A 13,505-nucleotide genomic window follows, 5' to 3' on the forward strand; every position below is an offset into this window, starting at 1 on the left:
TGAATAAAGCAAATGAGAAAACATTATCACACCCACGTTTTGCCCAACATAAGTGAACTTCCACCAAACATTTTTTTCAAAAATTGGAACTGGAGTTTATTTTATTTTTGAAAATGAGTTTTTTTTTAAACTTATTGACCTATTTTTTTCTTGTGTTTTATGTTGGAAGATCATATTATGGATAAACGTTGCAAAGAGAATGTTCTATGTTTGACACTTTCTTGAAGTGTCTGTGAAATAGAAAACGCACCAAGACGCGTCAAAGTTACAAAATTTTTCTTTGGTTCATGTTTAAAGATTTTCAACATTTTTTTCGTTTGTGGACAGCATAAAAAATGTATGTAATTAATTTACTGTGAAGCATATTAAAATGAGCAGAAAAGGTTTGCAACAAGTTTTTAGTTTGCATTTAATTCGGCTGTGAAATCGGAAAATATTGTGGTAAGCATAGGAGGACGCTCCCGCCACCACTTTCAAATATTTTTTTAGCTTGCTGGGAACGCTTTTCGGGAATAAAATTTTTGGTTCTGTGCAGTTTGGATATTCCTACATGACATAAAAAAAAAAACAGACAAAATAAATTTTTCAACTGGACATGCATGTTTGATCTCATGTGGAATCGCCATGTAGTACTAACATCCGTGTTTTGCAAAATTCAGAATTAAGTTGCCTAATAAGCGCAAGTAACACTGTTTGGAACAAATTCCTTTCACAACAAACCACTATGAATGCTCCTCTCTTCACAAAAGCTGTCGAGCTGTGTACATCAGAATTCAGCTGCTGCCACAGGAGAGAACTCATGACATCATGCTTGATGGCACAATACTGAGACACTCAGCTACTTTAACAGGCTACACAATTGAAAAGTGGCACAATAGCCAATGAGGAAGGAGCAGTGAAGAAACCCACATTACCTTGAACGCTTGGCAGCAACGTCTGCTGGTAGAGGCAACCCTGCAGCTGGTGTGGAACAGGCCCTTCGCACGAAGTCAATACTGTAGGTGGGAATCAAATGCAGTAACCTTTCTCTGTTATAGCCAAGATTGCACAGCAAGCCAAAAGCAGTGACAGAACTCGCGAGTACAGTTGGGGCACTCACCGTGAGCTCAGGGAAAAAGTTTGGCGAAAAATTTCACTTTCACTAAATGTAACATACAGTGTTATCCCAGAGCACAGCAATGCACATTACGCCATGTAATGCCAAGTGAAAGTGTACTAAATCAAAGCGCTTACTCAGAGGTCTCTTTCATATGACAGGCCAAGCAATGTTTCAGGTTTCACCACTATCTTTACAGATCCTACAGGTTTGAAATTCTTTCCAACCCTAGACCAGAGTTGCAGAGTGCAGCCCTCCATTCCAGCGAGTGGAGATGCCCGCAATTCTTCAACTCATAGAAATGGTGGGAGTTGGACCATTCCCCACACCAGGAGTGGCTGAGCTGGTCCATTCCATTCCTTATATTCCAGTAAAGGAAGCACTTGCAATTTCCCAAAGAACCTTTATTGTGCCACTTCGAAAAGCTTATGATAGATTGGTGGTGGTCACAGAACTCATGCACTGAGAATGTAGAAATTTCATATACGATCGGCTTGATTCCACAGTAGTCCCCTCCACTTTGTCATGCTAGTAGAGCTCACGATGCACATTTGTGTCATTGGCATTTAAATAAACCGATTCCACTATGCCAAATAAGACCAATTGGTGTGCAAGTGCAACAGGGGCAGATAGGACTACGAAACTGTGACCTTGTAAGCACTCCGTCGGCCATGACAGGTAAAGCCCTATCAACAAGCACTGGCAGTGGTAACTTCAGCTCCTCAATATCTCGATGTCTCTTTTCCCCTGTGTTCTTGCTGTAATGTTCACCAAGACTGGTGCCATCGATTCGTGATTCTTGCCTGCAGTCCATAATCGCACAGGGGCACCATTTTGGCAACAGTGCAGCGAATGCAATGTGGAGTGCCAGTAACCCCAAACTTGAAGTAGAGCCAGCATGACGACTACAACAACGTTCCCCGTGAAAGCACGAAATGCTGCCCAACTGACCACCATTTCTGCATTGGACATGCTCACTGCCTCATCTATTGCCACCAAAGTTTGCCAGGAGTATCAATATAGTATTGGTTGTGATATACAATATGTTGACGTAACTTGACATGATTTACGAAAATAGACAGGGTGCCCTGACAGAGCAGTGGTACTTTCAAGTCTTCTACTGATAGTTTCTGCAGTTCAAAGCAGCTGTGTGCTCTTTATTTCTTTCTTGCTGTCTCTGGGGCCACATCCAAAGCTGTCTAAAGCCTGTGCCAGAAGTTACTCTAATCTAGTTGTACGACAGTCTGGCATAATTTTGGATTTAGCATTGTCTTTATGTCTGCTTCTTCTGTGGCTATTGTACTGCATATTTAAGTGCATCCCACAGAGTGTGAATTAAAGGGACACTAAAGGCAAATACTAAGTCATGCTAAAGTGATAGATTACTGCTAAAGAATCTCCAAGGCATAAATATTATCGTGAACCGAGCCTGAATAATCGAGAAATTGAGGTAAATGCAGGAAGTGATTAGAGACTCCCCCGGGACATTCAAGCACTTGCCCGATGATGAAAGCACTCCTCACTTAAATTCCCAAAAATCACTATTCGCACAGCCCTACAAATAACCAATTCCTATGTTAAAAATTTTTGTAAAGTGGTTACAGACCTCAAGAGCCTTTAGAGCAGTTAGTTGTTGAAAACTAGACTAACCCACTCATACCCATAGATATTTATGTACAAATAATTAACTAGAGTAAACACCAGGACCCATACTACGTTCCTCTTCTCAGCTTACATACATGCTAAAAGGCTACAAGCGATCAGTAATCACAAACACTTAGGAGTTACTTTGACGAAGAGCCCATCCCGCAGCATGCGTAAACGTACAAACAACATTCGGTTTTCTGTCTTTTGTAAAATCTGTTTACCAAGACCAAACTTAAAATTATTTAAAATAAAATTCCAGGGAATTATGTGACAAAACCACGATCTGATTATGAGGCATGCCCTAGTGGACTCTAGATAAACACTTATCTTTCTTTTTTCTGCTCCAACATGCACCTACCTACTTAAGTAAATTAGCGTTTTTGCATTTTGCCCCCATCGCTATACAGTTGCTACGGTGGGGTTTGAACCCTCAAACTCATGCTCAGCAGTGCAATGCCGTAACCACTAAGCTACCACAGCAGGTACCCAAACAAAGCTATGAAATGTCCCGTCTGGTACCAAACTTCCCAACTGCACCAATTTATTATGTTAAAAATATTACACGCAAGTAGTCTTGAAACATTTAATATCTTGAAGGAATACAGAGCAAAGCCTTCAATTTATTTGTTATGAATTTTCGTGATCTGATTCACTACACCAACTTAAAAGAGCACAAAGGTTTTTGCTTTATACAGAAAAACATTTTACTTCAGCTCTTTTAACTCATTGGCCATAAATTTGTTGCAAAACATTCATTACATATGATGCTCTAAAGGGGGCACACTATGAGGAGACACTCACACTTATTCTTTTTTACAGGGACATCAAAAAGAAAACTTATTGGAGCTGTATCAGTAAATTACCCTTGTATATTGACAAAAAAGGACACTCTCATTCAAGTTGAAAGAGGTACGGCAAGACTTTTTTTTTTTTAAAGGCACAAAAACAAATGACTGGTGGTGATGCCACCTTGAAGTTCTTGCACCAGCTTGCCATGAGGTCACAGATTTTGACAATGTATGCTCGGGCCTAGTTATACTATTATCTTTAAAGATGTACTACTTTGTGTTCTTGAAAGGTCAAAAACTTAGGAAGTTCTGAGCAGTAAATTTAGAAATTTAGAAATCGCGACAGGGCCGTCAGGTTCCACCTGATGGTCCCCGAGTGGGCCTAGCCAGGTGGCGTGGAGTTTGCTTACGTCTATAGTGGACAAAATAAAGTTGTTTCACTCACTCACTCACTCAGTCACTCACTCCCAATACACTAAAGTTGCGATAAATAGAAAAAGTAGCAGTTTCGCCCAAAAGCCGAAGCGTCGATTGTGATAGCAAATTAGTAGACAGCTATATGAAAAGTAAGGACAGCAGTTTTATCGGCCGTATGAACTTTTACACATTCACTTATTAAATTTACAAGCATGGCGTCACGCACGCACAAGCAAACATGAACACATCTCACTCAGTGACCGCGGAAACTTTTATCAAGACACTGGAGTTAGGAAGTGCGGTAGCAGGTGCGAGCAAATTGGCCTTTGTGGAGCCTCTCACTTCAATGCGAACTAAGCGACGAGAATTCAGCATGGTGCAACTAGATGCATAGGCTGTCTCCATTGCATATCATGTCAAGATAGGGGCCGCGTGACCGCGCCATACACAGCAGCTACTAGAGTAGAACGCCTGCTCTGTTTGCGGCAGTCCCGCACGCAAGTTTCGGGAACTCCGAACACCCGTGATGGTGGCCTATTTCCATCCGTCTCCGCACACATGATCACTTTCCTTTTAACTCCGGCATCGAGTGTCTTCGCGGTTGGCACTTCCAGGCTGACAGAGCAAACGCAGAAAACGGGGAGACGGATGGTGTACTAATCTAAGCACACCTACTAAAGCACATGGAGGAAGCTACGACAGCTAGGCTCAACGCGTGTAGAAAGCGGCCATTTCGAAATGCCGATGGCAGTATGGTACCGCAAATTTAGGGTGGTACTCGATTCTAATGCGCATGCAATTTTTAGACCCATTTTATTGGAAAAAAAAGTGTGCATTAGATTCGAGTAAATACGGTACTCGTATAGCAACAATACACTTATAGCAACAACATGTTCAATAATCCAATAAGCTATTGGTTTTCCTGTCGACTTTTTGGCTTGGACAGAGACGGCATATGTGCAAGCTGTGTATAATTAAGGAGCACATACTTTGTCCCGCGACATTGGCCCCTTTCCCCTCTTTTAACACGATTCACCGCATAACAAGTATGTACAATGGCGAAGTTAACTGAACACTAAGTTCAGGCAGTAAATACAAAAAAGCATTCAGAAAATGACTTTTTCTTTTTTAATTGCACATCTGAATAGCAAATTTTTACAGATTCGCAATATATAGCGTATAACATGGGGGTTATACGAAATAACAAGAACCATGTACTTCGACTATAGTCTGATACAATTTTAGAAAAAAGGGGAGGCCCCGCCCAGATGACCGAAGCGCGACAGCCAATTACCTCCGCGACTTAAATAGACCTGCTCAAAAAACCTTGCTCCTGAAATGCAGAATTCTCTGTATAAATAAAGACTTTTCTATTTTGATGACTTGTTTAGCAAAGCTCTCATGTGCGACAGCACATGCCGGATAGCAACAGAAAAATAACCCTGTGCCTTCTACAATGCTGCCCGTCGTCTGCTCTTTAGCTTCATTGCAAGTGACAAAGGTAGAAAGAGCAGCTCCGCAAGGCTTTTGCGCTTGATCACATGCACAAGGCGTATCTACTACTCATTTTTCAAGCTTAAAACGAATCAGTTGCTATTGAAAAAGCACTTATGTAAAACAATGCATTTATCGCAACCATTACAAACCTGGGGCGAGAATACGGTCGAGGCAGGAAGGTACAAGAATGCTTCATTCATAGTTTTAAACAAATACTCTTGGTTTTAAATAGCATAAAATTTATATTTTTTGGTTTTGTGTTGTCACAATTGTTTTTTCCTTTTTTTTTTTTTTTTTGCAAGCCTGCAATCTCGCCCATTCGCGCAAGGCATTGCAGGCGAGTTTTCTGCCGTGGAGCCCAGCGAGCTGACTGCGGACTTTGTTGCCGAACGAGCCTTGTGTCGCCTCGATGTCCACACCACCAAGGAGCCTCGACAAGAATAACAAGAGTGGCCATATCCTGGATAGCGATTCACACAACATGGTCCTCGTATTGCGTAACAGGGAGCCTGAACGCAGCGCGGAGGCCACGACCAAGTTTGTAGCCGAGATGCTCGGTGTCAACGAAAGCACAGTGTTCAAGGTGAGGAGGGAGGCCAAAGCGTCGCACATTTCTGGTTGCAAACTGTCGACGCCCTCGCAAAAGCGCCTACGAAATGCGGAGAAAAGAAGACGCAGGACGAAGTATGACAGCTTCACGTTGTGCCTGCTGAGGTCATGTGTGCACGATCTCTTTCACCACAACGATACCGACGGCCGAGAAGATAACTAACGAGTTCTCGAAGCATATGGATCGGCCATCACTGAAGCGGTGTACTGTACGTCACCTGCTTGTCGAGATTGAATTCAAGCATGAGAAGAGGAGCCATAATTCGCTACTTATCGACTGGGATGACATCGCTAAATGACGGAATCGCTACCTTCATGACGTGGAGCGCTACCGGGTGGAAGGCCGAAAGATATTTTTCCTGGACGAGACATGGGTGACGGCGGGACACACTCAGTTGATCATGTGGACAGACACCGTGGTGCAAAAGCATGGACGCCTGTATGCTCGAGTAAATGGCCTGTCGACGGGACTGAAACAACCTTCTAAAAAATGAGTAAAGGCAAGGCGCAAAAGACAAGGACTGATGAAGGACACAAACGACAGGACCGGCTCCTCTTCGACGCATCTTCGGCATCTTGCAACCATCTTCTAGGCATGTCAGGTGCGTATGCAAAATTCTCAAGCCCGAGTGGCGCCGGTCCTGTCGTTTGTGTCCTTCATCAGTCCTTGTCTTTTGTGCCTTGCCTTTACTCATTCAAGCATGAACCAACTAGCCCAAGAAAGAGTTTTACTTCTGGAAAAGGCCAGCGCCTGATTGTGACGCACATCGGCAGCGAGGATGGCTTCGTCAACAGCTGCTTAGATGTATCCCGAGGCCAAAAAACAGGCGACTACCACGAAGAAATGGATGGCAATCGCTACAAGGGATGGTTTAATGACGTTCTGCAGAAGTTGCCAGCTGGTAGCGTCGTTGTTTTGGACAATGCACCTTACTATACCCAGCGAGAAGAGAAATTGCAGACGACAGCTTGGAAGGAAAAATACAGGAGTAGATCAAAAGCAAAAGCATCACCTACAGCAAAAGGATGGTGAAAAATCTTCTGTTTGAGTTCGTAGCATCTGTAAAGCCACACTTTCTGAGCTACATCGTAGACAATGCAGCTGAAAGGGGGGGGGGGGGGGTTGCACTGTACTCAGGCTCCCACCATACCACTGTGAATTTAAACCTATCGAGCTCGTGCGGGAAAGGTGAAAATGGCATCGCTGCGGACAACAAAGACTTCAAGCTGTCCACGGTCGAAGACATCTTGAGGGAAAAAATCAAACACTTAATGGCGTAAGACTGGAGGAAGAACATTCACCACGTGATGGACCTGGAGGCAGAGTTCAGGCTTGACACGTCTGGGAGTGACCACATCCAACCCATCGTCATCCAAGTGGGTGAAGATGACACTGAAGAAAGCGACTCTGACTGCGAGCTGTCCGGCATTGAGCCACTCGACGAAGCATAACAGCTTCTTATTAATGAAATATCAGCCCTTATTAGGGCTACCAAAACTTTGCCGGTGGGTTCACAGCAGCCAACCACCCCCCATGACCTCTCAAATAAATAAGCAGTTCATTTGGTGACGTATTCCTTTTAATGGAAGCTCAATTTTGAAAAAGCAACGTCCTGCACAGATCGTGCTCTATAAAGTACTGGCATGGAAACTTGATCAAATGCAAATACAATTATAAACCCTGAATAACTATCTGGGGCTTAAAATGCTCATTCGGGCAGCCAGTGTCAAGCTTGACACGAAAAAGCAGTAGTCAACGCGAAATTGACAGCCACTGTTAGCAGCCTGCATGCCAAAGCACATTCACCTGGTTGCATCGTTTATTTTGGTTATCCGGCTCAGGTAAATAATTCAAATAAGAGAACAGTTATAAAACATCATTAGCTTAGTGAGGCCGAAAGTGCTCACTAGGGCAGCCATTATCGTGTTGATGGGCTCTATGGTGAAGTAGCAGCAGCCGAGGCGAAATTGACCGCCAATGATGGCAGCCTGCGTGTCGAAAGGAAAACAATAGCAGTCATATTGAGCTATCGTAAAGCTTTACATGCCCCTAAAGGCCAATACATGCAGCCAGGCAATAACAGAAACACACCGTCGGCTCGGTTTACTCCACCGCACAGTCATTGTTAATTTCCTCAAGCCACTTGAACAAATAAGAGCAATGGAGAGCGACATGCCCCTGTTAGGAGGCCTGCTTCCAGGTAGTTATGCTGCCCCTACTGTTTTTTCCAGCCTATTGAGATGAATAATGCCAATGTCAGAAGGCCCAAAATACTGTATTGGGAAGCCACCATCGAGCATGACGAGCCCTGTGATGAAATAACAGTAGTCGGGACACGCTTGAAAGGCACCTTTAGCAGTTTGCATTTCAAAGCGCAGTCATGCATAGCCATTGTAGGTGAAATAGCAGTAGTCGATGCGAAATTGACAGCCACTGTTGGCAGTTTGCATGCTAAAGCATAATTATGTGGTTGCATCATTTTGGTTATCTGGCTCAGGCCAGTAATGCAAATAAGAGAACAATTATCAAATATCATTAGCTTAGTGAGGCCCAAAGTGCTTACAGTTACCAGCTGGTTTACCGCCCGGGAAAGGACCTGGGACCTGCTGATGCCCTGAGCTGCCTACCCCGTCAGAGGTGCCTGATGCTGTTTCAAAACCTGCTGAAGTGTTCACGCTGGAGCATGCGTACCCGGAGGTGCTCTCCAGATCTGCGGTATCACAAGGGACCAGCCGGGACCTAGTCCTGTCTTAGGTGGTCACGGCGGTGTTCCGTGGGGAGGAATTGGTTCAGCAGGTCTATAGCCACAAGGCCACTGAGCTGAGCTTGCAGCAGGGCTGCCTACTGTGGGGTTCCAGGGTGGTGATCCCACAATGTCTCCGGTCCAGGGTCCTGCAGTTGCTGCACACGGGTCATCCTGGCGTGGAAAAGACCAAGATGGTGGCCCGGTCCCATGTTTGGTGGCCTGGCCTGGACCAGGACATCGCTCACATGGTGCAGAGCTGCCAAATCTGCCAGGAGCATCAGCAGGCCTCACGTCATGTGGAAATCACCCCCTGGTCGTTCCCACAGAGACCCTGATCCCACCTACATGTGGATTTTGGGGGGCCCTTCAAGGGCCATTACTTCCTGGTGGTAATGGACGCCTTTTCGAAGTGGGTGGAGGTTCTACCTGTCACCACTCCATCAGCAGGCGTGACCATTGCAGCGCTATGACAGGTCTTCGCTGCCCAGGGGTTGCCGGATGTCATCGTGTCCGACAATGGTCCTGCTTTCACCAGCACAGAGTACCTGGCCTGGCTGACAAAGAACGGAATCCGCCGGTTGATGGTTCCGCCGTACCACCCTGCTTCAAACGATGAAGCCGAGCGGGTGGTGCAAACCATCAAAGACAAGCTCAAGAAGAGCCAGACAGGGGATTTCCGGAAGCAGATTACCCGGATGCTGTTCCAGTATTGGACCACGCCCCACAGTGTCACTGACTGTGCCCCCTGTGAGCTCCTGCTGGGTCGGATGGTCAAGACACCCTTGGACGTCTTGCATCCGGACCTCCAATCCACAGTGCTCCTGAAGCAACTGAAGCAGAAGCTGACTGCTGACCGAGGGTGCCGTCCCGGGCCTTTGCTGCAGTTGGGAGCTCCAATTTTCACCAGGAACTTCCATCCTGGCCCACCCTGGTCCGCCGGACAGGTGGTGGCTCCTGCCAGCGCCTCATCGCTGCTCGTTCACATGCCAGATGGGGCCATGTGGCACCGACACGCCGACCATGTTAGGTCTCGCCTTGAGACCTGGCCAGCACCCTCGACTGCCACTTCAGAGATCCAGCCCACAGGAGGACCAGCAGCAACACCAGTCGCTTCCAGCGGAGCACCGCCCACCTCAGAGGCGGCAAGCGTTGCCAGAGGTGCGACACCTGTTGGGCCGGTGTCAAGTCTGGCACTAGTCACAAGGCCGACCATTGCGGACCATCCAGACGAAGCAAGGCTGGCTCAGGCAGCACCCGGCATTGCCACACCCGGCCCGTCAACACCGATGCCCAGGCGGAGTACTCGACGGCGGAGGCCACTGGACCGTTACTCGCCTGGGTAGCAAGCACTGTCGACCTGGCTAGGACGGAGGCAGAGCCTCGTACTAGCCTTGGACATTTTTTTGTTGTCGACAAACAAACTAAGGATAAGGGGGTGTAACAAGCATGTGACGCCCTCTCGGGCATTATCTTCATTGGCCCGCCAGGCTCGGTAAGCAACATTGGTCATCGCACCCAATAAACACCGACGAGCACAGCTGCTCGGCGGTCAGTCATCGTTCATCACCACCACACTGCAGAGCATCTATCTAACAGAGGGTGCCTCGAGCTCTCCCTCGTTCACGAACCCGGGCGGATCGTGACACAGAACACTGCATAATATTAAATGAGCAGCAGCAACAACAACAACGACAAACTCAGTCGAAGAACTTAGGAAACAGACAGTTCTAATAAACCATCAATATTTTCAACAAACGAAGATATCCTCTTGAAACCTTCAGATTATACATATTTACTTCTGTACGCTTTCTGTAGAGAGCTAGCTTTACTAATTTCACTGTTCAGTCACTAACTACTGAAAAGTCACAATATTTCACAAGACATTAAACATAAGAATAACATGCAAATTAGCAAGCAACATAAGGTAGATCATTCCTGTTATGTGGAGTTTTTATTTTTGGAGCTTGTGGCACGTATCATATAGGATACAAAGAATAGATAGTTTTGAATTAAATGCCAAATTTCCACACATCTTACTAAAAATCAATTCAGACAATACTGTAATGTAAAAATGTGCTACGAAACATTACCAAAGGTTGTTTATTTTACCTTATACACTGGAAGGTCATATCTCATGGATCCTTACCTTTGTGCGCTGGCAGGGGCAGTGCCTGAACTTTGTCATATGGGACTGTGCACCTTCAAAGATAATGAAATTTGACTGTCTTAAGTTCTGATTTTGACATTCAGAACTTGCACAAACTAAGTTAACAATCTTGTTTATCACTCTCAAGCTCACTTGCAAACCAACACACCAGCAACACGCACAAAAAATATAGAGCAATACATTTTACAACTGTAGGCAAAAATACAAAGCTGAATAAAAGTAGCAAAATGACTGTGAGTTGGTCTTCCAAATAGGATGCTATCACAAACAGGTTAACTATGTGCCAATAATGCATGCTTGGAAGGGAACATGCACCATACCAGTTCCCGAGGCCACATCTTGGTGTGACAATCTTAGTGCTCATACAGATGTGCAGAGAGCCAGCAGCTTGCTTGTCTAATCAATATTTGGGGCGATCATTTTTAAGTTTTACAGAATTTTTAAAAGTCGCCTCTGGCAGATAGCCTAACTCTAGTCCTTGAGCTGGATTATTCGAAGAAGCGGACATGCACAAGAAATCGAAACACATGTTCAACTAATTAACAATACATCACATTAACTTCTTAATGACTTCATGGCACATACTACAACTAATGAAAAAAAAATTATGGGGTTTTACGTGCCAAAAACACTTTCTGATTATGAGGCACGCCGTAGTGGGGGACTCCGGAAATTTGGTCTACCTTGGGTTCTTTAACGTGCACTTAAATCTAAGCATACGGGTGTTTTCACATTTCGCCCCCATCAAAATGCGGCCGTCGTGGCCGGGATTCGATCCCGCGACCTCGTGCTCAGCAGCCCAACACAAACTAATGAAGTGCAGCCAGTGAGTTCGCAAGGCGTATTTACTTAGAATGAATTGTCAGGATCACAACGGTTTCGAAATATTCATTGTCAAAGTGTGCAACTAAATACATGGGCATTTCAGTTATTTTTGCGCTTCAAAGCATAAAAAAGTGTTTTGTTAAAAAAGAAAGTGGAACAAGGAACAACAGTGAATTGCTAGTTGATGGCACATGTCTCAACGTGCCATCCTCTGAATTAGTTAAGTAGTGAATTTTTGTCAATTAGTTGATTATGCGCTTTTCGCTTTCTCGTACAAGTAATGCCCTCCTCTTTGAATAATCCAGCTCAAGGACTAGAATTACGCTATCTGGCATGAGCAATTTTTCAAAATTCTGTAAAACTTAAGAATGATCCCCTTGTGAGGCTCATATAATATATCCTGCAGCTCAATAAGGGGATTACTAAGAGCATCATGCTGATAGGACATTTAGCATGTCAATTACAATGTTTCACACAACTACACATTGCCTGCTTATCAATGGCATTGCTTAACAATGTTTTGCGGAAAGAATAAACTGAATTGATTGCTTGACAATAAACCGGAATACCTTGATGGCACATGAAATGTTACTCATAGATCTTCAATTCAAAGATTATCTTGTTTGTTTTTCTTTCATCGAAATGTATTTCCTAGAAGTTAAACCAAGATGTAACGACGTCAGTAAAATCGACAGTTTATTTCATTATACTGAAATTTGACCTTTATGTAAGTACAGTTGCCAACAGATTTTTTTTATGTGGAAGGGGCAGCAACATTGTCTGAATTATTGGACAATTAGAAAAAAAAAACTAATTTCAATGAGAAAAGAAACTTATTTTGTTAAATTTGAAAGTCTAAAACTAAAGATACCGTTTCATGCTGTGTCGGCGACATCCTCACATTGGTGGTAGAAAGCGAGGCCTATGATGTTATCATGTTAACTCTGCCTTCGTGGCTGATAGTGTCGCCTGCAGTGGGACGATGCTATCCCGAAAAGTGCAGGCAGATGGAAGCAAATGGTTTGTCTCCCTCTTGCTTCAATGCATCACTGAAACACAAGTTTACACAACCTCCAGCACTAAATGCGTGTGGAGACTGTAATGTTTGGAGTCGGGCATGAAATAGATAGTAGCTGGCCCATGCCATCGTCCAACTTATCCACGCTGAGGACGTTGTTGAAGGGAGAGACTTGTTCTCAATGAGAACGAGGAATATGAGTTTATTTACAGAATTTACTTGAGAACGTTAGAGTTCATCAGTCTAACATGACTGCAAGAGGAATGCACTCTGAGGAGCCGCCAATGGCTCGTTAAATACAGTCTGTCCTCCCTAGATCTATAGGTGAGGGAAAAACAGCCGTTCAACCTGCTACAAACTCGGAGCGTTAAAAGTCATCGTAGCCGACCCGCCTTAACCTTTAAGGCGGACAGTTACACACACTTCCGCACAGGTTTCACTGACCACACCGAGGTTAGTGGGTTCTCGGAGACATGGTGCTTTTCCCCGAACAGGCACCTCTTCATCCCAGTGTTGACTCTGCAGACAATGGCCGCCACATCTGTTCATGACTTCTAAGCTGCGTGAGATGGCAGCGCAAAATATCTTCCAGGAGCTCCCCGGATTTCCACCGCTTCTAACAACCCGTGGTGGCCACGACGAATCCATGAACAATACTTGGTCCGCCGACCGCGTTTAGTCACAGCAGCGTCGC

At 44.9% G+C, this 13,505-nt stretch overlaps 1 protein-coding gene across 3 annotated transcripts in view; it reads right to left on the reverse strand.

Moving 5' to 3' along the window:
- LOC142575718 (OTU domain-containing protein CG3251-like) overlaps window positions 1–13,505 on the reverse strand; it is a 133,546-nt gene that overhangs the window by 80,902 nt on the left and 39,139 nt on the right. For 2 of the 3 annotated variants that reach the window (XM_075685308.1, XM_075685300.1), the window contains exons 12-13: window positions 10,948–11,000; window positions 915–995 (exon numbers count right to left, since the gene is read on the reverse strand). In XM_075685308.1, the coding sequence (XP_075541423.1) occupies window positions 915–995; window positions 10,948–11,000 (134 nt within the window). The remainder of the gene's footprint in view (window positions 1–914; window positions 996–10,947; window positions 11,001–13,505) is intronic. The other variant, XM_075685318.1, reaches the window with a different exon arrangement.

The sequence above is a fragment of the Dermacentor variabilis genome, chromosome 1, assembly GCF_050947875.1.
Source record: "Dermacentor variabilis isolate Ectoservices chromosome 1, ASM5094787v1, whole genome shotgun sequence".
Lineage (NCBI taxonomy): Eukaryota > Metazoa > Arthropoda > Arachnida > Ixodida > Ixodidae > Dermacentor > Dermacentor variabilis.